The following is a 25,462-nucleotide window of genomic DNA, read 5'->3' as shown; positions in this document are numbered from 1 at the left end:
CAGCCTAGTCTACTTGGCAAGCCCCAGGCCAATAAGAGACCATGTCTCCAAAAGCAAGGTAGATGGTGCCTCCTAAGGAAAGGCACCCAAGCTTGTCCCCTGGATGCCATATACATAGACGTACATGTATACCTGCACACACACACACACACACACACACACACACACACACACACACACACACAGAAAGTGAATACTTTCACTTAATTTAACAACTGTTACTGTCTAAGGCAGTGTCCGCGAAGCCAGGACTCTGGCCCTGCCTCTGGTATCCTCACTTAGTAGATGTTCCTGCTTAGACTCATTTCCCACACAGGAAATGAAATGGCTTCTACTACCTCACCTCCAAAGGCAAAGCGCTGCAGCTCCATATTAGTTAACCATTATCGTATGAGAAATTACCCTAATTAATCCGCAGTCGATGACTTGTAGCATATATCAGCTAGAAAATTAATGAGGTATATTGAGTTCATTGTGCTGGAAGATAGGAATCGATTGTTTGGCCAGCCTAAAACAGCAGATATATCACAGTTTCCAAGGGACAGGAACCCAGAGGCAGTCTAGCCGAGAGCCTAACTGAACCAGAGGCTCCTCCTGTGAGCTCGCCCACACAGCTGCAGGCAGAAGGCAGGCTTCGGTTCCTCCCCCACCGCCCCACTCTGTGAACCTCTTCGTAGATTCTCAGGATATGGCAACGGCCTCTCCCTGGGCTCAGACTGATCCTGGTCCACTGCTGGCATGGCCTACACAAGCCTCTGAGTGTTAGGAGAAAGGGAATGCTGGAGGCCATCTTTCTGACTTTGACCACCTTCCACAGAGTACAAGGTTGGCTTTAGGAAGCCGGAGCCCAGACCAGTCAGTTCCAGTGGCATGCTGCTTCCAGTGCTCCTGTCTCACGCACTGGGCCCCATCCCCCCTTCTCCCAGGGGTTTCTCTTCCCAGTGGTGATTTTATTTTAGATGGTTCATGGTCTCTCTGTGGTAGCTGGCACTGCTCAACCTCCCCGGAGTCCTCCCCACGTCTCATTAACTTTGAATCTAGTGAACAGGGAAGTGTGTTCCTTCACTCCTAGAAGACAGATGCTACTCTATAGGAGTTAAGCACTGTACATCACTCGCTTCTCTCTGTATCCTGAAAAGCCCAGCCTCCTGTGCTTATGATCCAGGCTGCCCACGTGCTTATACTTTAGGCACGGCCCCTTCCTTCTCCAAGAACAAGGTCTCCCTCAGCAGCTTCTGCATCCACAAGGAAACTGTCTCGAAACCTCGGTACTGAGTCTCCCCCATGGCTCCTAGGAGTAGAGCCTTAGACTAGGCAAGCCCCTGTTACGCTACACACCATGATTTGTGGCTGCCGTTTACAGCACACGTTCTGGGCATTGCAAACAAATGCCACTGCACAGTCAAAGCAGTATGTAGTATGCAAATGTTTTCATGCTTGTATTTTGTTTCCTCAATTCGAGGAATATATCAAGATGGCTTTCAATTGTAGGGCTTTTTTTCTGCAATATTTTGTAGCCAGCTTGGGAAATTCCTACTGTGACACCTTGGTAATGCATTTAAAACCCAACAGATCCCTTTTTAACTCTGTGTTTGAGGAATTACACTCTCATAAAATGTGGAATATGATGCAAAAAGTTATATAAAAACATTCATGTATCATTTAGTGACAGCCCCAGATGTCTGAATTATTTTATTCGTTTGGCCTAGTGAATATCAATTTTTAAGTAACACGTTACCTACTTGGCTATACACTTGTGTAAGTTCCGGTTATTCATCTAATAGAAACCCTTCCCCTTCCAGGATACTGGCCCGAGAAACGGGAACAAAGTGTGTTGCCCATCAGGCACTCCTGTTAGCATATCCTGACGTAGACTTTGTCACGGGTACCTAGCATCAAGGCCAGATTGTAAAATTTGAGTCTGGAGTAACACTGCGGCTCTTCTTGTCAGTCACTAATCTCATCTACTTACTTCAAAGAGCTCCTGCGAGCAGCTTCTTTCTTTCTCCTTCCTACCAGGAAGGGTAGTGAAATCTCTCCTAGATTATCTCCAAGTTTGTCTTAGCGAATCCTGGAACATATACGTGGATCTGAATTCAGCGCTGTAGTTCACTTTTAATAAATAGCTTTACACTCTGACAGTTAGGATGCCTGAGGGAGCAATATCTTCAATTTGCCTCACTTCTGTGTGTAACCACAGGTGCGATGTGAGCGTGGTTTTGCATTCAGTTTCTGCCAGAGAAATTAATAAGCTTGGAACTGTTTGGTGAGTTAAGTCCCTTTATCTGAACATGCAATCGTTAACTGGCCAGAGCTATCCAGATTTTACATATGCACCGTGCCCCGGAGCCAGCTCTGCATAGTGAAACCTAAGTTCACTCTGGAAAAAGGGGACCTAGCCTTCCGGTCCTTGCTAAACCAGACTTTAGAGGCCATCCAAAAAGGCTCACCTTCCACCCCTGGCTTTTCAGTGGTCCCCAGGCCCGTCTGATAGAGGACTCGGGGCAGATGCCGAAAGCAGAGGGCAAGTTCCATGGTTGCTACTGAGCTGTGATAACTGTATGTCCAACCCTAGTACTGACAGCTTTAAACACTTGAACTGCTGCCTCTGTGTGCCATCATTAGCTGGTAAATATGGGACAGAAGACCAAGCAGCTTGTTGCCACGGTAACATAATTTTAGTGTATCTAATTGGTGGGTCCTGATGGAATGTACTCATTAACATCCTTTCTGCCTCCAAACTAAAAACAGTGCCAGTCTCCTCAGGTAACGCTGGCCATGGAGGTGACAAGGCCCATTACTGCCTCCCCGCTGTGTGACAGCCAGAGCGGAAAGGCAGGAATCTGAATTGGAATGAAGACAGGGAAGGACCGACTATTCACTTCATCTTTTTGTCTCAGCTAGCCATTCAGGTCAGATCCATGGAGAGTTCCAGAGGGCAGAGAGCTCTAGGAGGTAGCAGAAGTGGCTCAGTAGTTGTCACTACCCCAGTTACCTCATACCAGTCATTCACGTTGACATATCAGAGCTGCCAATCTCGTGAGACCCAAAGAAAACATTGAAAGGACCTAAGGAGCAAAGCAGTATTTCGGACACGAAAGCATTCTTCTAGAACCAGCAAAAGAAAAACCTTTGAGGGAAAAAATACAGAACTGCCCAGCTTTCCTTTAGTAAAGGCATTAGTAGCAAAACTATGAACCAGTCATCATAGCCTTCCAAGTGATTAGTCACAATGAGAAATGTGCATGAAGCAGAAAGGAATTGATGGGGCTGGAGAGATGGCTCAGAAGTTAAGAGCACCGACTGTTCTTCCAGAGGTCCTGAGTTCAATTCCCAACACCCACATGGTGGCTTACAACCATCTGTAATGAGATCTGGCTCCCTCTTCTGTGTACATAATAAATAAATAAATCTTAAAAAAGAAAGAAAAAGGAAGGCATTGATACACTCAGTCCGCCCATTCCCCTAGTCACTGTCAGGAGCGCCACCTCCAGCTCCATCTGACCTCAGCTCAGCTCCTCCACATGGACCACTTCAGGGGCCTCCTGACTCGTGTCCCAGGCAGACAGGACCTGTGTAATTTCACCTCTGCCTCTTCCTCCTGATTCACCTCATACCAATCGGTCTCCACCCAAAGGCCTTTGTACTGTGATTGCCTGGGGTGCCCTTCCTTCCTCCTCCTCCCGCCTTCCTCTTGTCCTCCTCACCTTATTCCTTCCTGCAGCGGAAGTTCAACTTCACTTCCTCACAGAGGCCTGCCCTTATTCACCACCCTTCCCCGCAAGAGGATCACATGTTCCTTACACATTTCCAAAGCACCGCGTCCATTTTCTTCCCATCACTCAGCTGTCTAACCATCTAATTGTTAAGAGCCTGTCTGCAGATGCTCTGTGGGAACCTCTGAGAACGTGTTAGACTCCCCATCCTTGCCGAGGTGTCTGGCACAGCCGACGTGAGCCGTGTGGAACATGATCAGGGACAGTGTGAAGGGGCAGCTATCAGATGTGGACGCAAGCCTGATGCAGACAGACACACCCTACAGGCACACTCCCTTCCTAGCTCCTCGGTGACCCATGAGGCATCTTCAGGGGGATCAGCTCAGCTTTCAGCAAGGATTTGTGTACAGCGTGGGCCTGTGGAAGCCCTGGTTGTACTTGGTGAGGTACCACAACTGCCTCTCCTTGCCTTCATCATGATGAACCCCAGTGTGGACCAATCAGACTTTTTCCACAGGCAACTTGACATTGCAAGGAGGGACGGCTAGCCCCTTCTGGAAATTGTGTTGTGACACATAAACTCCACAGGATTATGCCCGCTCCAGGGAGCTCCTCTGTCTGCTGTGCACACCCAAGAAGCACACAGGAGGAGGCTGACAGAAAACCAGGGCTGGGTGGCTGCATAGAAATGGGAGGTGGTGGTGCATGCCTTTAATCCCAGCATTTGGGAGGCAGAGGCAGTCGGATCTCTGTGAGTTCGAGGCCAGCCTGGTCTACAGAGTGAGTTCTAGGACAGGTACCAAAACTACACAGAGAAACCCTGTCTCGAAAAACCAAAAAGAAAGAAAGAAAAGAAAAAGAAAGATGTGGTGGTACAGGCCTCAAACCCCAGTACAAAAGAAGCTGAGGCAGGAGGATCCTGAGTTTGAGCAGCCTGGGCTACATAGTGAGACCCTGTCTTACCAAGCGTAACTACCGCCAAATCCCCCAAAAAGAACAGTATTTCTGAGAATAGGAAAATAATTCAATCTCATCTTCTTATTTCCCTTTATTTTTGAGACAGGGTCTTCTGTAGCCCAGGGTGGCTCTAAGTCACTCCTGCCTCACTTTTAGTTTATGCATTGCTGGGCAACTAAAACCAGGACTCCCTGCATGGCAGACAGGTGCCCTACCCACTGAGCTATATCTGCAGAAACCAGGGATTCCTGCACAGGGGACAGGTACTCTACCCACTCAGCGACATCCGCAGTTCCCATTGAGTCTTTTATGATGTCAACTGGGAAAAACAGAAAAGAAAACAAACAAACAAAAAAGTCCTCTAGTTCACCCCTGTTCAACTATCCACTGATTGGCCAATCAAGCTCTTCCAATGACCAAGGAAAATCGGATAAGGCAGGTCACGTGAGAAGTCACCGGCTAATTAAGAGTCTCTTAACTATTATTTTTGTTTGCCGGGCACTTGAAAGTCTTTGAAGTTTGTGTATGGTCCACAGAGGTTTGTGATCACAGCGGCCTCACCCCATAAAACCTGCGCGTGCTGTGAGGTCATTATTTTTAGCTTTTCTAGTTACTTTCAAGCTTCTTTTTGGGTGTATGTCATCAAAAAACAAAACAAGCTGTCCTCAGCAAAAGGGAATTTCAGAACCCCAGGAGATGAAGGTGGCCCAGAGATGGGGAAGGGCAGGTGGGGAGAAGGAGAGAGGCTGGGCCCCCATTTCTTTTATTTTTTCTTTTCTTTTTTTGAGACGGGGTTTCTCTGTATAGTTTTGGTGCCTGTCCTGGATCTCGCTCTGTAGACCAGGCTGGCCTTGAACTCACAGAGATCCGCCTGGCTCTGCCTCCTGAGTGCTGGGATTAAAGGCGTGCGCCACCACTGCCCGGCCCACCACATCTTTCTTACTGAAAACCAAATGATATTGTTGGTACTCTGGCCCGCTAGATACTGTGCCTTTCACCCTCCATGTCCACTCTGCCTTCTCACTTTGGATGTTAAAGCTTCAGTGAATACATGTTTCCGAGTCTCAAACTCTTTATCTTTCTTACACTTGCCTGTCTATTCCTCAGTCAACTTAATCTGAATTCAAGTTTCTCTGATTTGTGCTTTACTTTCTAATTGAACATTTCCTGTTCTAAAACGTTGGCACTTTACAATAGAGTATTGACTATAGTGAAGAATATTAGCTTTTTCCATAATAGCTAATGATAATGAGCTCACTGCTTACGGAATGGCTTTCTAGATGATCGGAATTAAGAATGGTAGGATTAGTCTATCGTGGTGCACACCTTTGATCCCTGCACTCAGGAGGCAGAGGCAGATGATCTCTGTGAATTTGAAGTCATCCTGGTCTACATAGTAAGTTCCAAGACAGCTAGGGCTGCAAAGTGAGAACCTCTCCCAGTGGTGGGGGGTGGGAGAGAATGATAGTATTAAGCCAAGCAATCTAGCCTGTGAGCGTAGCTCAGTGGTAGAGCATGTAACTGTGTACAGGGTCCTAGGTTCAATTACCACTACCACCTAAACAAGAAACAGATCAGGCCAGTTAAAGGGATTTGGGGGAAGGGTTGGAACAGTGGCTCATGGTTGCTTACATGGTTACAGAGTACCCGACCAAGTTCAGTTCCCAGCACCCTCATTGGGCAGCTCAAAACTACCTGTAACTCCAGCTACAAGGAGATCTGTCTCCTCTGGCCTCCATGGGCACTACACTCACATGTACATACCCACACACATGGACACTTGCACATAATTAAAAATAAATGGTTTTTGTAAAAAAGAAAGGGGGAGGGGGGGCCAGTCTTTCCAAGAAGTGAGACCAACTGACATTTGTGCTCTGAAAACTGAAGGACAAATTAGGAATTTTTAAACTAGCGTCTTCAAAATAAGACACTGTCTTTAAGGCAGGAAGAAATTTCAGAGTACACAAATTAGTATTTAGCGCCACTTGTATGTGTAAAATCAGACAGCCTAAACCGCTCCATGGTTCTCGTGTAGCAGACTTCTCTGCATCGCTCAGCTGGCGATCATTTTGTGGAGCGTGGGGAGCTGCCACGGTGGATTCCTGGAATACCATCATTTCTCTAACCCCACGACAATTGTTCTTCTTCGTGTCTTGGGTCTGTGACATTACTGTAGGAAGCTTCCGTCAAGAGCTGTTTTTCATAACATTGTCCCCTCCTGGGTATAAAGGGACAGCCTAGCTTACCATTACCTGAGAGGAATTTCCGTTCTTTCTCTTCCCCCTTACATATTAGCGCGTGCATACTCGATCATCTCACAGCCTCTGTGACGGGCTTGGTAAATCGTGGCAATGTTTGTCATAGCTCTAATCAAGCCAGTAAAACACATCTGTGTCAGCAAATTTAGAAAAGCCCCAAGAATGCGGTGTAAGCTGTGTCCTGGTAAATGTGCAGGGCATTTACCTGTTCTCTGTCAGAGTACTGTGAGGCATAAATGAAGGAGCAAATGGGAAGAATTTATAATCACTGTCCCACACCCCATTAATTTGGGCCCTGCGTGGAGTAAGTGGAAGGCTTCTGGTTTATTCTTACAGCTCTGGTTTCCATAAACTTCCCGAAGCCTGGTTTTTAGAAGGTGGGTTTCTGATTCAGCCTTTAATCCCGAGCACAGCTCACTCTTGCCCGTCTCTTCTCCCTCTGTCTCCTCCGTGCAAGGAACTCATGCCAGCCATGGAGGGGCGGGGGTATTAAAAGCATTACTTCTTGGTCTTTCTTTCCTTCCTCAATCAGCTTTTCTATGCTACGTTTTAAAATGTATTGTTTGATAATTTCACACATTTGTATAATTATTTTGATCATTTTCATACACACCCTTTCCATCCTTCATTCCCTCTGAACCCTTCCTTCCCAGCACAGCCCCTCTTACATCCATGCCTTCATTTTTCTATGACCCACTGAGTCTGATTAGGGTAGCCTATATGAGCATGAGTATGGGTTTGTTTGTTTTTACTGACTCATGGGCAACTTCCTGTGACTACTGAAGAAGAATGACTCAACCTCCACTAGCAACCATCAGGCATTAACTGCCAATCGATCAGGAGCCCTTCTCCATGGGGTGTTGTCTTCATAGACAATGACATAGTTCTCTTTAATTCTAGCTGAAGGGAGGCTAGGGAGATGGGTCAGTGGTTAAGAATGCTGTCATCAAGGACCTGAGTTCAGTTCACAGCACCCACATCAGGTGACTCACCATCTCTAACCCCAGCTCCGGGGTATCCAGTGCCCTCTTCTGTCCTCCATGGGCACATATAAACACACACACAGCATACATTCACACAGATACACATAAGCAAAACTAAGAATAAGACCTTGTTTTTTAAATGTAGCTGAAGGTAACAGACACAAGTATAACCCCAAACCTTTTGCTAATAACGTTACACACGTCAGCTGTTTACTGAGCTCTCAGTCTGTGCCCGGCTGATTACTGCCACACTCTATCAAAAAGCAAAGCACAGACATTAGAAGGATGCACCGTTATCTTATCACAGAGAAAGAAAAGGAAATGCTGTTGAGTACCATGACAAAAGTACTTTTTTACTTTCTGGGTAGTAAAAATACTTAGTTATGAGCCACACCAGGATTTTTTCCCTGTCAATAACTATAAAGCTTACACTATTCCTCTAGGCTTAGACTTTTAGTATACGGCGTTCTTATGCAGACACAAAAGGGAAATGCAAGTAAATCAATTAATAAATTGGTCTAAACTTGCCCTCCACTCAGGAGCCAGCACACCTCTGAATGTTTTAGTCTATATGGGTCCTGTCTGCTTTCCCACATACTGTTGTCCTTTGAGCCATCACAGCATCATTGGTACAGCATTTTGAAAAGAAAATCCCACTGCTGCCTGGGTTTCTTCTAAGCTGTTGACACCCATTTTGCCAACTTTGACTTGTTTATACAGGCTGTGGCAACAATGGCAATGTTGCCGCCTGGCTAATAGCAAGCTTAGAAGTCCACTGGTTTCAGGGATGCTAGCATATAGGGCTGGGGAGTGGCCCAGCAGTTAAGAGCATGGCCTGATCTTCTCAGCTCCCATGTCAGGCAGCCCAGTCACGTGGAACACCAGCTCTAGGGGATCTGCCGCCCTCTTGTGGCCTGTGCAGGCACCAGCACTCACATGTGTGTACACACACACACACACACACACACACACACACACACACACACACACAGAGTTCAAAATAATAAAGGGGCTGGAGATGTAGCTTGTTTACCACTCTAGTTGCATCGTGAACTTAGGAGAACAGGGCCTAAAAATGAGGTGGACTAGAGTCTCATGCAACAGCCAGCTTTATTCAGAGCATCAGACAATTTATAATCTGAAGGTTGAGTCCTGAGTAAAGTGTACAGTCACAAGGACAAGCCGCATGTGGCAAAAACATGTTTTTCCATAGAGGTGCATGAATAACAACAGCTGAAGTTAACTTAACTCCTATCCTCTCCACCTGGGAGGAGCGTGAAAACACATTCCAAGAACAGCTATGTGTTTTGAAGAAACTGAGGTCACAAGACTCTTTTTTTCCTGGAGTTTTCTCACAGCACTCAGAATTCTCACACAACTCCATTCCTGGTCTGTGTCCCAACAGTGACTCATCTGTTAAGAGCATGTACTGCTCTTGCAGAGGTCCTGAGTTCAAGTCCCAGCACTCATATCAGGTGACTTACAACCACCTATAACTCTAGCTCCAGGGTATCAAGTGCTTCTGGGGATGGATACACACACACACACACACACACACACACACACACACACACAATTTCAAAACAATAATAATTCTTAAAATGTAAAGAACAATGTAAAGGCATCTACAGACACAGGCCAGTGACAGAAGTCATAAGGTCCTGGGTTTAATTCCCAGCAATATAGAATAAGAAGTTCCAGACCATCCTGAGCTATCTAGTGAGATGCTATCTAAAAAAAAAAAGTTAAGTAAATATATCTGAGAAAATATCAATCAAGGTAACTTTACATCTGTTATCTAACTTAACCTCACAGTAATCCCAAGAGAAAGATACTGTCATCTTATCCATGTTGTAGATGAGGTAGCCGAGGCTTGGAAGGGTTAAACAGGTTGCCTAGAGATACACAGTTGGTATTTGTCCAAGGGAGAAAAAAATCAAGTCTGTTTGACTGCCAGTGCTATTTTCTTGCATCCATGTTACATTGGATTCATTTCCAGCCCCCAGAGAAGCAGTATTTTTGATGTGGATTCGGGGGTGGAGGGTCAGGGAAGTGGGGGGGGTGGGTATCCTGGTTTTTCCACACACCAAAAGAGACGACAGGGCTGCATAAGTGTTTTCCAGAGGTTACCAGTTTCAGCAGCTAAATGAAAGGACACCCACCAATGTCTTCAGTTGAGTGTAGATCCTGCAATTCCCTTTTTTCTTTTCTTTTATTTATTTATGTATTTTTTTTTAATGTATGAGTGTTCTGTCTGCATGCACACCAGAGAAAGCTTCAGATCCCACCGTTATAGATGGTTGTGAGCCACCGTGTGGTTGCTGGGAGTGGAACTCCGGACCTCTGAAAGAGCGGCCAGTGCTCTTCACTGCTGAGCCGTCTCTCCAGCCCCGAGATTCAGTTTTCTAACTCAGATGAGTTGGTCTTTCTATGTCCTGATCAAAATATTCTTACTTTCCTAATGGGCTACCGTGTTACGCTAATGATTTTCAGACATCTGTCCTTGCCTGAATTTTATAAAAATTGATGACATGGCAGAGTTTTGTAATAGCAAGTAGAAGAACAAAACAGAACTTCACTGATAGATTCTTTGGGTTCTCACTTTAATGAGTAAATGCACCTGCCAGTCTCACCTAATTTATCACTCCAGCCTGCCTTCAGATGCTGAGTACAAATTGTTTTGGCTTGCAAAGTCTGGCACTGTGTCTTGCCTACAGCCTCCATCACGCTTGTTGCTGTTCTTGGCTGTTTGTCCTCTTTCTTCCTGTCTTGTTGTATGTGAGCTGACCCAGCAAAGGCAAGTCGTCCTTTCGAACCAGCAGAACCCACACCTTGTCATCTCCTTGAAGCTTTAGGGGCAACTTCAAGACCCCCTCCCATCCTCGGGAATAAATACCAATTCTAAAGAAGCCATACCATCACCCCTTAGGCCTACCATAGTCTCTACTGCAGAATGTCTCTTAGGTGCCCATCTGATGATAAATTGGTTGGTAAAGTTTATAAATAAGGCATAGACATTCAACCAAAACTATTTAATGAGATTATGCTATGTGACCTAGCACTGTATGTGACACAAAAAAATAATGTAAATCACAGGCTCTTCCTTCAAGAAGCACATAATACTGGGCCAGGAGATGACTCAGTAGGTAAAATGCTTGCTCTACAAGCACAAGGGCCAGAGTCCAGGTCCCTGGAGCCCACATCCAGCCAGCCAGAGCATGCTGATGTAGGGAGCACTCCTGTCGGCAGATGGAAGGTGGAGTCAAGCCAGTCCCCAAAAGCCCTGGGGCCAGCCCACCTGGAATATGCCGCAGAGAACAAGAGACTCTGTGGACAATAAGACAAGGACCGACACCCAAGATTATCCTCTGACCTCCACGTGTGCACTGTACATGCGCGTGTACGCACACGTGCGTGCACACACACCATAAACACGAAAGAATTTTTAAGCAGTATATAATGTTATAAGAGATACAGTCACCATGAACAAATAAAGCCTAATGCGGTGCAGAATATACTCTTCTGTTGTATCAGCAGACATGTCCAACACCTTGATATTGTGTCATAATATTGTTATCTACAGAATTTACACTCAGGAACCACACACGCAATCAAGTTTTTAAAAAATTGCAAAAATGTCTCAATGTTTTCCGTAGGTTGACAGTTTTGTGTTGGACAGCATTCCTAACTATCCCAGGCCACTAGTAAGTAGCCTGTAAGGCTACAGTTTGGGCGCAGCTGATAGGCCTTACCTGTTGTCAGAGCTCAGAAGATTCTGGAAAGCTGAGTGCATTTGAGATCATTAATAGGGCCATAGAGTTCAGGGAAGGACAGGGTTTGTACAAGGAGATGAAACAGGGACAACTCCAGAGAGGAAAAAATGACAGGAAGAAAAATTACCCAGGTCCTTAGCATAAAACAAGCCTTCCTCCAGAGTTACAAGTTATTCCAAGTCCTGTCACAACTGATGGACGCCTCCTTTGGAACGGAGTGTCTAAAGGTGATTGGGTTCTCCCTGCTTCGACCGGGCAGCTTTCATGTTTCTGTTTCATTGCTGTGAGAAATCACCAGGCGTGTGGGCAGCATAGCTGGAGGAGTTGGCCATATGTGAGATGGGGCTAATCCGCATCACGCTGGAGCTCACTGTATGCATCCCCACTGGGCAAGCCCGTGTATTCTGACTTACACGGGCTTTCTCCCTTTATCAATAAGAAGTCTTCCATCTTTCCTCAAGGTTGCTCCTTAACAGTATGTGTTTTTAGGGGCACGGAGGTGGGTTAATAATTGTATTTTTTCTTCTGTTTTTTCCTTTTTCACTTTTCTTTTTCACCTGTGGTGGGACAGGGTCTCACTGTGTGGACTGAGTGTGTCTCTAACTCTCCATTCTCCTTCCTCAGCCTCCTGAGTGCCTGGTGGACAGGCACGCACCAACACACCCAGCATTGTTTATCTCAGTTACTCCCTGGGATGAAAAGACGGTCAATTATGAATCGCCAAGCCCAATGGAAACTCCTTATCTTAATTACTGTTTCGTTTTCCAGTCTGCCTCACCTTTAAGTACACCAGGCCTGGTACTGGTTCTTTGGTTCAAGTAAGGGACAAGCCAGATCTCCAGCTCTCTCCTGAAACTGACAGGCTGTCAGCAATGCTAGGATGAACCTGCTGTATTTTTGCCTAGACAGTGGATCCCAGAGCTTTCTCTACAGAGAGGTGGACTCAGGAAAGCACAGGAGCATCAGTCTAGAGCAGTCTGCCTCTCTGCAGCAGATAATCTGTGAGTCCTTGGTTCTTATCTCTTGAAATTGGAGCATTTCTGGGTTTTTTATCCCCAGCAGTATTTCTATTTCCAAAACTCTTGTGATCTCACATGAAAAGAGAAGTGCCCTTGAACTCTGAATAACACTGGGACACAGATCTCACGGGAATATATAATGCAAAGCTAGAGATTTTTCATGTTACTGGAAGCAGAAATTGCATATAACATCTATTACTTGCTCAAAGTTACCTTAAAGGGAAAAGCCCCCGAAATTCTTCAGCAGTTCCGTGTGGAAACGTTTACTTCACCGATGGGTTGGGACATTGAACAGCAGTTACTGTCCTCGGTTTATTGTTCAGGTTCTTCAGGAAGGCTAACCAGAGCTGTTGCAGAATATGAATGTTTTGAGGGTTGGTGTATGGAAATCGTGCAGATCTGGCGAGGAAGGTCTGAGCGTTAAGCCTATGGTGACAGCTTAGCCCATGACAGCGTGCATACTGAGACCTGGCAATCTCAGAATTTCCCTTTGAAGATCATAGCTCTTCAGGCATCCTTTTCTTTGAAGACAGATCTCTCCTAACGCCACACTTGATGCACATTTGAACAGAAGACAGGTTAACTGGCTGAAAGTCGCCCCAGACTTCCTTCAGGAGAGGCAGCCTGATTAATTAGGCTTGCACAATACGTAAATCATAGTTTAAATCCCCAGTTAGCCAGGCATGGTGGCCACGCAAGTGGATCTCTGTGAGTTGGAGGTCAGCCTGGTCTACATAAGTGAGTTCCAGGACAGCCAGAGCTACACAGTGAGATCTTGTCTCAAAACAAACAAATCCCCAAACATTCCAACTAAAACTTAGCAGACTGCAAACTTTTAATCAAATGCAGCTGGTAATCTGCTTTTTGTTTGGGACAGGGTCTTTTTATGTAGCCTAGGCTGGAACTCACAGTGTAGCCAAAGTTAGCCTGGAGGTCTGGCTCCTCTTGCCTCAGATTCCAAATGCTAGCTAGCCATGTGACATCAGAGCCATGGGGTGTGATGTGTTCTTTATTTCTGAGGAGTTAATCACTGTCATTAAGCACTGCTGCTAATTATCTTTTAATATTTTAGGTGATGTTTCCTTGTTTAAAATACAGAAATCTTGAGTCAGGCCTCGTGGGTCACACCTATAATCCCTGCATTCCAGGTGTAAAGCAGGAGGTTAAAAGGTCAAGGCATGGTCTACACAGGGTTCAAGGAAAGCTTGGGCAATATAGTCAGACTTTGTCTCAATCAAAGGAAAATACAGAAACTACTGGTGAATATTTCATTTCTTTCCTTCCTAGGAAAGAGTTCGTAGGCATAACTAGTTAAAAAAAAAAAACTATATATCTAGCTGTAATGAAGATTTTCATCCATCAAATAGAGCTAAACAAAGTTAAAAGATGGGCAAACTGGGCAAAAATTACCATACATTAACAAAGGGCAAACATTTTATATCAAATATTACTGTTCCTATTTTTGTATGTGTATGGGTGTTTTGCCTGCATGTATGTCTGTGAACCACATGGGGCTGTCTGACCGAAAGGTTAGCCCCGTTCCTGGTCTGGTTAGGTGACTGGGACTGTGATTTGTCAACTGATTTGATCACAGCCCAAACCTCTTTCTTTTCGATTCCCTGGGGCGGATCTTAAACTCATGGGCTCAATGATTTTCCCATCTCAGCCTCCCAAGTAGCTAGGATTATAGGTGTAAACCACCTTTCCCGGTGGGGAAGCTGGGGGGGGGGGGGTGGTGGGGGCTAGACAACGACACACAAGGTTTTGCCCTGGAACACTATGTGGATGAGGCTTGCCTTGAAATCCGCCTGCCTCTGCCTTCCCAGTGCTGAGATTAAAGTCATGCACCACCATGCCCAGCCCACATCTTGAATGCTGGAATTAAATGTATTCACCACCATTTCTGGGTCCAGCTAAACCAGTTTTAACTGTAAGAAGTCTTCAGGTTTGGAATTGAAAAGTATAGTTGTTTAGGCTGGGCATGTCACTCAGAGATTGAATAATTGCCCAGCATGCACAAGGACCCAGCACCACAAAGACAAGCAGTCTAGCAGTTTAGTTAATATTCTGTACTCTCATGATCTGTGAGAGCCTAAAGGATTGTGTTAGCCCTTGCTGAGCACAGAGTTATGTTCCAAATTGTAAGCCTCAACTTGCCAGAAGACAACCATGAGTGAGGCTGTGAAGATTGCTCTTATGTTTAGAGATGCCCATCCAGTTACAGAAACAGATTTCAACTCAAACTTGAAAATATGGCATGCTTACTGGAAGAGGAGGGTTCCCATAGAGAATGGTGCCTGTAATCCGTTTCCTTTTCAGGAACCCGATAGTATGAAACTCCTGACGGTATAATAGTGGCACAGAAGCCCCATGCTGTCCCACTGAAAAGCACGGGTGTGTCAGCCCACTGGCCTGAGATCACCGCAGTCTCGCACTGTGTGGTTCAGAAGCTAGAACAGGCCTCTCCAGAAGTTTGTCATTCTGAAAAGCTTGTGTAAAGGAAGGATTTGCCTGGGGTCTGGACAGGTCTCCTCAGGCTGTCACTGGATGAAGGAGCACGATGCAGCTTTACATTTCCCGAGTGTTATAATGACCAAGGTCTTTGCTAAATGACGCCCCACGTTCAGATACTGGTTTCTTCTTCCTTTTTTTCATTTTTTTTTTTTTTTTTTTGCCCTTGTAAGAAAACATCTTTTCTTCTCTCCCCAGCTTTTCATCTTCCTCAGATCATTTCATACAGATATGTAGACCATCTGTCCTTCTGAAAGGCTGTTCCTTCTCTCAGCAAGGAGCAGGGATGGGAACAATGATGTACTGCGCAAATGATGTACTGCGCGTTTAGAAAGCCAAGAAAAATCCTAGCGTTGGCTGGCTTCTCTTCTCTGGCCCTTTCTCGCCTGTCCTGCGCCCTCTGGGGATCAGCAGGAGGCTTGTGTGCATTAGAGAATGTGGCTGTGGCTGCCCAGGGGAAGTGCTAGGCTGGCCTTGGAGATAGAAAAGCAGCACAGACAGTTAGTGGTATGCCGGGCCACACAGGTCCTTTGCCACAGGACTAACTAGAATGGAACTCGTTAAGTGTCACCTAAGTGGAACTTAAGGGACTGCAATCTGTGTTTGCTACGTCAGAGCAGGCCAGTGATTGCACATACGTTTCCTGCATTGTGGTAATTTTTTAATGACCCGTGTCTCTCCTTGAGGCCCTTCCTTGACTTGAGGATTGATCACGTGCCTACAGCGCTCCAAGGGCACACGTGCAGGATTTTCAAGACTTAAGATGCAAGATGGGAGCCAAGCATAGCTCACTTGGAGGGCTGAGGTAGCAGAAGCATGAGTTTGAGGCCAATCTGGGCTGCGGCGTGAGACTCTTCCTCAAAAAGTAATTGCACAAATGATCTCTGCAGCCATGTAACATCTTGACATTTTAAGCTCTCAAACCTTCACTCAGTAGGTCTTCAGCTTTAAAGTGTTGAGCCAGTAGAGTATTTGTGTCTGTCTGTTAGTAGCTGTATGTGTGTGAAACACACACACACACAGCCCCGCCGCCGCCATATTTAAGACCTCAGAAACCAACAGGCTGAGGCTCAGTGGTAGAGCACTTGCCTGGCACACGTGATGCCCTGCAACGTGAAAAAACTCATTAGTTAGGTAGTTTTGACTCTGAAGGGCTAGTAGGTTAAACAGAGAAGTGCTGCCCAAAGACAAATCATAGAGCCAAAGCCCTGAGTTGTGAAGTGGGCCAGACTATGCAGAAAGGACAAGTATTAGAGTTCAAGCCTTTTCAGTTCTAATTGCTTAATAATAATGGAACATGTTACTAAAAGCCAAGTCTGGATCTTCAAATACAGTAAAAATGCTACTTTGGTCATTGAAATTGCTACTTGAGGATCTCCCCTGGAGCCTGCCCTGGAAACACAGCGGAGGTGGGCTTGCACCTCTGGAGGGTGAAAACGGAAGGCCTTTCATGAGCCTTAAGCAAGCCAGCTGCTGTGAGGTTTACAAACAGGAAGCATTCGGACCTCAAGTCTGCCTGGTCAGAGAGGGCCGAAATGCTAAGGTGTGAAATTGCCCATGACATGGGGAATTCCAGAAAGGGCAGTGAATGTCCAGACCCTTAAAGGCCAACCTGGAGAACAGGGGCCATAGCTTAGGCCTAGGATCCACTTCTAAATGAATTCTGAACCACTAACTCTGACTCAGGCCTTTAAGCTCACTGGAAACAGAGATTCGCCCACTTTAAACAGTGCAGAAAGTTGCCTACTTGCAGAATTTTTATCAGTTCCTCCGTTTTGTTTTGGGATGGTAAATTGAGCCATAAATCAAACTTAAATCGAATCCCAAAAACTTTGGGTTTTGTCAGAAATGAATTGGTCCTGTAGAAGTGATAGAGTGGCAGATGTAAAATCCCGAGTGCCCAAGTGGGGAAGGAGACTGTCACTCAGTATTGATGATGGTGATTCCTTTGCAAATAGCTTTGCTTTCATTTAAACGTGGTTCTCAGTCCCCCCACCCCCACCCTCGACTGTTCTAGCTTATTCAAAATGATGGGGTGCTGTCCTGAAGGTTGCTGAGATTAAAGGCATGCGCTGCCACCGCCCAGTTTTAAATGAAATCTTAATTTTCTGATAACCCTTACATTAGCTAGAGGTTCTTAATGCTTAGCCTTTTCATCTGCATATTTAAATATCTTTAACGATTTTTTTCAGTAGCTTTGTAGTTAGCATGTCTACTGAAGGCATTTTATGCTGTATTCATCTTTTTTAAATGCTTATTTTTCTTAAGCTTTATTGGTAGCCTAATATTCAGTTACTGTTTTCCAGAGAACTTGTAAATACACTATTCTTGTTTGAAGTCCTTAAAGATCTAAGTGCATACAAAAACTTGATTTTGCATATGCATAATTGATAAAATTTGTAATCGTTTTTAAGTCTTCCCTGAGAAACAAGGGCATGAGAAATTTTAGAAAGTGGTTATTACTATTAATGTATGAAATCCCAGCACTCAAGGGGTAGAGACAGGCAGATCTCTGTGAGTTCAAGGCCAGCCTGGTCTACATACTGAGTTCTAGGCCAGCCAGAGCTACGTAATGAAAGCCTATCTTAAAGAAAAGAAAGAAAAAATGTGAATTTTTGTAGAATTTTAAAATTGGCCCTATCCTCTCAAGGATGCTCCTGACCTGTGAGGGGTGAGGAGCTTTGGCTATTCTGTGTTTTATTGTTTGTTTTTATTAGTATCGACACATATTAATAGCTCAGTAATGATTTCTTTTCATGATAATTTCATATAAGCAGTTATGGTTTATCTGAGAGAAACTGAGGCCCAATTCATTTCTTTCATCAAACACAGTTAATCATTCTGCGGTCCATGTCGAAACACCTTCCGTTTAACTCCAGAAACACTGTCTGCTTCCCCCCAGTTTGAACGCCATGACCCGGTGGATGGACGGATCACTGAGAGGCAGTTTGGTGGCATGCTGCTGGCCTACAGTGGAGTACAGTCCAAGAAGCTGACCGCCATGCAGAGGCAGCTGAAGAAGCACTTCAAAGATGGCAAGGTCGGTCGCCTTGGGTGCAGGGAGAAACGAAACCATGGGAACGTCTGGCTATTGCAAAGACATCAACAAAACGAGAATGTGTCTTGAACCGGTCATTGTAACTCAGGGTTACAATGAATGCATCTCTCGTACCTGAGGTGCAGAGAGAGAAAAATAGTGAACAGTGGACAAAGAACACGAGAGTAAGCCCAGATTTCCTGTTCACACAGAGGTAGTACCATGCACTGGGATCAAGAGGTATAAAAGAAGCTAATTTGGATAGGAAGATAGAGTTCTGTCGTAGATGTCTTCTATTTAACTATTTTTGTTGATTGGTTGGTTGGTTTTCGAGACAGGGTTTCTCTGTGTAGCCTTGGCTGTCCTGGAATTTGCTCTGTAGACCAGATTGGCCTCGAACTCACAGAGATCCTCCTGCTTCTGCCTCCAGAGTGCTGGGATTAAAGGCGTGCGCCATCATCACCTGGCTATGATGTCTGAATTTGAGAAGGCAACTCAGTATCCAGGTCTGCCTCAGAGCTTTGAGCCAGGTTTGGTGATCACAGACACTGTTAGACTTACAACCATGAGAACTGGAGAGATTTCATGAGGAGGGTCTTACACAGAATGAAAACGGTGGATCAAGGACAGAATCCAGTGAAACATGATTTTGAGAAGTCGGGTTAAGGACTTACTCAGTCTACAATTAAAAAAAAAAAAAAGTCACTATAACACCATAACCAAAAGCAACTTGGAGAGAAAAGGGTCTAGTGGGCTTGCAGGTTATAATTCATCATCAGAGAAAGCCAACAAGAAACTTATAGGCAGGAACTAATGCAGAGACCATGGAGGAATGCTGCTTACTGGCTACTCTCCATGGCTTGCTCAGTCTGCTTTCTTATACAACCCAGGACTACCAGCCCAGCGATGGCACCACCCACAGTGGCCCTCTCCTATCATTTTTTTTTTTTTTTTTTTTTAATCTTTTGAGACAGTGTTTCTCTGTTGTAGCTTTGGAGCCTGTCCTGGAACTAATTTTGTACATCAGGCTGGCCTTGAACTCATGAAGATCCACCTGCCTCTGCCTCCCGAGTGCTAGAATTTAAGGTGTGTGCCACCAATGCCTGGCTCTCCTATCAATTTTTAATCAAGAAAATGTCCCACAGACTTCCCTACAGCCAATCCAATGAGGTGGTTTTCTCAGGAGAGGTTCCATCTTCTCAGATGACTCTAGCTTATACCAAGTTGGTAGAAGATTAACACACAAGGCCACAAACTTTGAGTCCAAAATCAGCAGTAAAGACAAACCTAGAACATATGAGGAGCTTGATCAGGAGCTTGTGTGTCTGGAGCATCCCAGACCAAGGACAGATGAGGTCGGAGAGGCACAGAAGCCTAGGCATTACTCAACAATGAGAGGGTGCTGAAGGCTTGAGGCAGAAATGACATGGTTGGTTATATACATAAAGAGAGTCATGGCCCCATTGTGGAAGAGAACATGGGGAACCAGCAAGAGTAGGAGCAAAAATACTGATTGATAGTAAGGTTGTTAGAGAATTTAGGAAGAGATGAGGAGTCTGAGCAGCATTGGAATCAGAGACCTTGGGTCCACGGGAGCTCTACTCAGTCCTGCTCGGGGTCCTTGGCACTGGCTGCACCTGGTGCAGGAAAGGACAGGTCACAAAGTGCAGACAGAACTGGGGGAGGAGGGGACTGAGCAAGCAACTTGACTGCTAACTGCTCAGGCACAAAGACACACAGTAGAGCCTGAACTAGAGCAGAGAACTCATGGGTTCTCACTGCAAGCCCCAAACCTTTCCGGTGGACAACAGTAGTCACGTGGCCGTGATCAGAACATCAGCCCAGCACTGAATATGTTCCGTGAGTGATTGCCAAAGTGGTGTGGTGTGCTCAAGACAAGGCCTCAGCTGCTTCCCTAGTGGTTTCCATGGTTGCTGTAGGTAAAGTCCCTATCCTCATTGGCCTTGGGAATTGAACTTTTCCTGTCTGCTTGCCATAGGACCATTCTAGCTTTTAAGAGCCAGAAGTAAGAGAGCCAACATTTGTCCCAGTTTTCTTATTGTTATGTCAGAAATCTTTCATGAACACCACTGCTTCCTAACTGCTTCTCAGCTGGACATTTTTCCTCCTTGCCTTGGATGTTGAAAAGCCGAAAGGATTCTGAGCCAGCCTAGCTTCCTCTGAACTCGGTCCAGCCTGTTTCCACAGCAGGTGTTCTCTTAGCCGAGGGGTAGACTTGTCATCAATTGATAGTGAGAGAATATTTCCTCCCCTGGAGAGTGCTTCTGCACCATCCAGTACCCAGCTCGTGTCTGTAAAAATTATATTATATTGATTGCGGGTGCCCAGGTGGATGTTTAGCCCTTTGCTGGACACATGATGTTTGTATAAAGCAAGCACTATTTTCCGTAGACAGACTTTTCATCTTTGTTGGTGAGAGCTTTTACATGTTTGTTGTTTGTTAGATGTTAGGGGTGCTGAGGATCTAGCCTGGGGCCTCCTGTATGCTAGGAGATCTGTCACACTGAGCCATGTACCCAGCCCGGGCAGAACTATTTTTAAAGGTAGCTACAGACATTGGCTTGACCTTAAGTTAGTTATCAATCATGATAGGCTAATTCATATTTTATCCTGAATTTCTATTTGAAAGTAACGAATTAGGTGTTGGAGACATCTCCCTTGAAGGCATACAGTGTTTTAGCTTGTCCAGGAGTTAATTTAAGACCCAAGACCTTGCAAAAAAGAGCTGATGTGAAAGGACAAACTGTGAAATTGGAAATCTGGGTGCAAACTCACTTTTGGCCCGAATTTCTAGCCTGCTTTAGCTAGGAGATTAAAATTGATTGCCCTCTCGTGTTGATTAAATAGTTGTGAACATAGCAATTAGCCAAAATGAGAGTTAATAAAGGGCCTTTGCTCCTAATATTACCAGTCCATCCCTCCAGAACCATTTCCCATTAAGAAGAACTCTCCATCTGTTTCTAAGCGCTTCCTTTATTCCACTTTGGATTTGTTAACATGAAAATGTAAGGGCTAGAGAGAAGCTCAGCACCCACGTGGTGGCTCCCAGCCATCCGCAACTCCAGCTCCAGGGGATCTGACGCCCTCTTCTGGTCTCCACAGGCACTACACATGCACATGGTGCACATACATATACACCAACACTCATGCCCATAAAATAAATAAATCTTTTTTTTTTGTTGTTTTTTGTTTTTTGTTTTTTCGAGACAGGGTTTCTCTGTGTAACTTTGTGCCTTTCCTGGAACTTGCTTTGTAGAGTAGGCTGGCCTCGAACTCACAGAGATCCGCCTGGCTCTGCCTCCCGAGTGCTGGGATTAAAGGTGTGCGCTACCACCACCCGGCAAATCTTTTTTTTTTTAAGATTTATTTATTTATTATATAAACAGTGTTGTTTGCATGTATCCCTGCAGGCCAGAAGAGGGCACCAGATCTCATTACAGATGGTTGTGAGCCACCATGTGGTTGCTGGGAATTGAACTCAGGACCTCTGGAAGAACAGTCAGTGCTCTTAACCTCTGAGCCAATAAATCTTAAAGAAGATAAAATGGCAAGAAGTTCTTCAAGCCAGTTAAGTCAGAAGTTGAGTGGTAGGGGTCCAAGCACATGCTTCCTAAACTCCCTGGTTTCTTTCACCCCAGCCTTTATCCCATTTTCTCCCCATTAATATCCTACCCAAAGAAGAAAGAATCCCTTGTAGAGTTTAATAAGTTCATTACTACTAGTTGTATAGTGATGAGCTTCGTAGTTTACAAATGACTACCTACCAGTTACTGCTTTCTCTTTTTTTAATATTAATACAGTATTAATTCGTCTTCTCTCTGTCAAACTCTGAGCCAACCACTTTCCGAGACATCTTGGGAAGGTCCAGGAAAAGGAACAGATGAGACCCGGGAGAAAGAACTGTTGAGGGGTAAAAGTGGAGACAGCTTGTTCACATGGGAAAAGGGTGAGATGGCTACCAATGGGCAAGAGAGCCCCCTGGTGTCTGAGAAGGCAAAGCCAGGAATTGCGTTAGACTGTTCTTCAGAGAGGGTTCCTGGAATCACCAGATGCCCCAGATGGTCCCAGTCCCAGAACTAGCCACCCCATGATACCTCAGCGCCAATGAGCCTGGCTGTGTTATAAATGTCCCTTGAAAGGATGCAGGTTTGGAAGCTGTGTCTTGGTATAGATGAGATGAGGGACGTGGGCCTGCCAGGCTGTTGAGGCTCTCATCTGTCAGTGTTTCTGGTCAGTTCAACACCACTGCAAAAGATGCAGTAGCTGCAAGGTACTCCTGATCAAGTAGAGATGAACCTGAGACAGACCTGCATTTTCAGGGTGCTCTGAGGCAGGAGAGCTGGTCCCAGTGGAGAGAAGACAGCAACAGCCAGATGTGGTAATGACCACTTTCAATGTGCTAGACATTTACCTCTTTTGTGCCCGATTATCACAGTCTTACTTGGTAGACAGAACCATTGTTCAGATTTAAAAAAAAAAAAAGTATTCTTTAGAGCCTTAGCGATTGACTAGAAGTCACGCACTGTCTTAAGAGGCAGCACTAATATCCAAAGCAAAGAAAATTCCACAACCTTCCTACTCATGACCTGTTTATTGTCATCATTTTGTTTTTAGGTTTTGATAAGAAATTAACTATGTAGCCCGTACTGGCCTTGACTTCTCAATCCTCCTGCCTCAGCCTCCAAGTGCTGGGCTTTCCGGCATGTACCACCACTCACAGCTTATTGTCACTGTTTATTCCCTATGATCTGAATAAGCACAAGGTTTGGGAGACACAACAACCCATGTCACCAGGTTCCAGCCTAAAGTTCTTAGGGAAATAGAAAGGCCCATTTACTGGAGCAGATGGTGGAGGACCATAAGTCCGTAGCTGAGAAGCCTGGGAGCCTACCCTCTTGACAACTGGAAATCACTGACATTTTGTGAGCAGGGAAAGATGGAGAGATGAAGAAAGTGATGTTTCAAGAAAATTAGATACTCTGGAAAGTAACAGAAATATGTGACTCCCCTGCTGCAGGCTGCACTTGAAGATAAGTCTAGAGCTTATGAAAGGTGGGTTCTGTATGAAGCAGGAGACGGAGGCGAGACTAGATGACAGGATGGTGACAGCCATGTTATAAGGAAGAAAACGATTCTTCTCCGTGAGCCACAGGAGAAACTGGAGCAGTTGGACTCACTCCCTGCAGATGGATTCCCTCTGTCTGATTTAAGTCGGGGCAAAGGATTTGTCTGTGAGGGTGTTTATGCTCATCCCTGGCCACTGGCCATCAGTGCTGGATGTCTGGTTCTACAGCTGACTCCAGAGGAAGCCAGGTTCTCCTTCCCATAGTTCTTGTCTACTCCAGCTGCATTTGTTTGGTTTTTCGAGACAGGGTTTCTCTATGTAGCCTTGACTGTCCTGGCACTCACTCTGTAGACCAGACTGGCCTCAGACTCACAGAGATCTGCCTGTCTCTGCCCTGTATACTCCACCATGCCTGACAAAACTTTATTTTTTTTTAATTTATTTATTGGGGAGGAGAGAGCACATATTCTACAGCATGTGTGGAAGTCAGAGAACCTCTGGAAGAAGCCTGTGATCTCCTTACACCTGTGGAGTCCAAGGATCGAACCTAGGTCATCAGACTTGCCAGTAAGGCTCTTGATCCACTGAGTCATCTCACCAGGCCTGCATTTTAATTTTTTAAACAACCTTTACTGAGCTATAATTTATAAACCATAAAAGTCACCATTTTTTAGGTGTACAGTTCAGTGGTTCTTAGTAAATGTGCAGTTATGCAACATCGCTGCCATCCTATATGAAAACATCTCCATCACCCCAAAAGATCCCTCGTGCTAGTTTTCAGTCACTGCCCATCCCTGCCCTACTCCCACAAATCAACCCTCTAGATAGTCTGCCTTTTCTGAGCATTTCATAATAAGTACAACACCATAGTGTTCTTTTTCTCCTCTGGCTTCTTCTACTTAGCATACTGCTTTGAAGATTTATCTGTGCTGACGCACATATTAATCATTTTTTGCTTTTTATTGCTGAGTAGTAAAGAATAGTCCATCATCCATGTTTTCTCTACCCATTCACCATCAAACACACAACCAAATTGCTTCCATTTGTAGCTGTTAGGAATACTGCTGTTCTCAGAGTTTACATGCAAGTTTTTAAATGGACCTGTTCTGTTGTTGTAGACATCCTTTAATTTTTTTTATTATTATTTTATGTGCATGGGTGTTTTGCTTGCATATATGTTTGCAAAACACAAGTGTGCCTGGTGCCTGCAGGGGTCAGAAGAGGTTATCAGATCCCCCTGGGACTGGAGTTACAGATGGTTGTAAATTGTCATGTGAGTGCTGGGAACTGAACTTGGGTCCTCCGGAAGAGCAGCCAGTGCTCCTAACCACTGAGCTTTCTCCCTAGTACCTGGACCTATGGTTTTTGTTTTTATTTTTTAAAAGACTCCTAGGAGGGAGATAGCTGGGTCATATATATTTTTAACTTTTTAAGAGATACCCAAACTAGGCCAATCATGGTGGTACACAGCTTTAATCCTGGCACTTGGGAGGGAGAGGCAGGAGAATCTCTGTGAATTTGAGGCCAGCTTGGTGTACAGTATGATTTCCAGGACAGCCAGACTCTTGAGTTGTAAGGTTCTTTATACAGTCCAGTTATAAGTCCTTTATCAAAAAAGTGATTTTTAAATATTTCCTTTTATCTTCTCATTTACAGTTTTCTTCTTGGTTTTGATGAGCTCTGATTCAGAGGTTTTTGGTTTAGATTGTGCATTGCTGTGTTATGTAAGGACTCTTATCTCACTCAGCCATAAAAATATCCACTGTTTTCTTCTAAACTTTTTGTTGATTGCTTTTACTTTCAAAAGACAGTTGGCCTTGTTAACAACCCCTGGTGTTAAATGCATTGTTACAATGCCTACAAATTGCCTCTGCTTCCACCCGCTACTGTTAATCTTACCTTCTTTTCTGAGTAGTCTGGCTTTTATGTAAGCCCGTCTTCCCTAAGGTCACTAGTTAACTAGTTTATAGAACAGTTGTCAATCATGTCTTTTCTACCTCCCTGTAGACTGTCAAGAAAGCTCTACTGACATCAGGCTCAGGGGAGGACACTCCCTCTGGCTGCTGTTGACATTGGTTCCTTTCACAACAGTAGATCTTATGAGAGCCTTAGTCTTCCTATT

The 25,462-nt window shown here is 45.0% G+C and overlaps 1 protein-coding gene across 1 annotated transcript in view; it reads left to right on the top strand.

Moving 5' to 3' along the window:
- The window catches only part of Micu1 (mitochondrial calcium uptake 1), a 142,756-nt gene that overhangs the window by 90,176 nt on the left and 27,118 nt on the right, over nt 1-25,462 (top strand). The window contains exon 9 of the mRNA XM_059281814.1: nt 18,120-18,257. Within this exon, the coding sequence (XP_059137797.1) occupies nt 18,120-18,257 (138 nt within the window). The remainder of the gene's footprint in view (nt 1-18,119; nt 18,258-25,462) is intronic.

Source organism: Peromyscus eremicus, chromosome 16_21 (genome assembly GCF_949786415.1).
Source record: "Peromyscus eremicus chromosome 16_21, PerEre_H2_v1, whole genome shotgun sequence".
Lineage (NCBI taxonomy): Eukaryota > Metazoa > Chordata > Mammalia > Rodentia > Cricetidae > Peromyscus > Peromyscus eremicus.
Note: the sequence above shows the minus strand (reverse complement) of the source record. Positions and strands in the feature narration are given on the sequence as shown.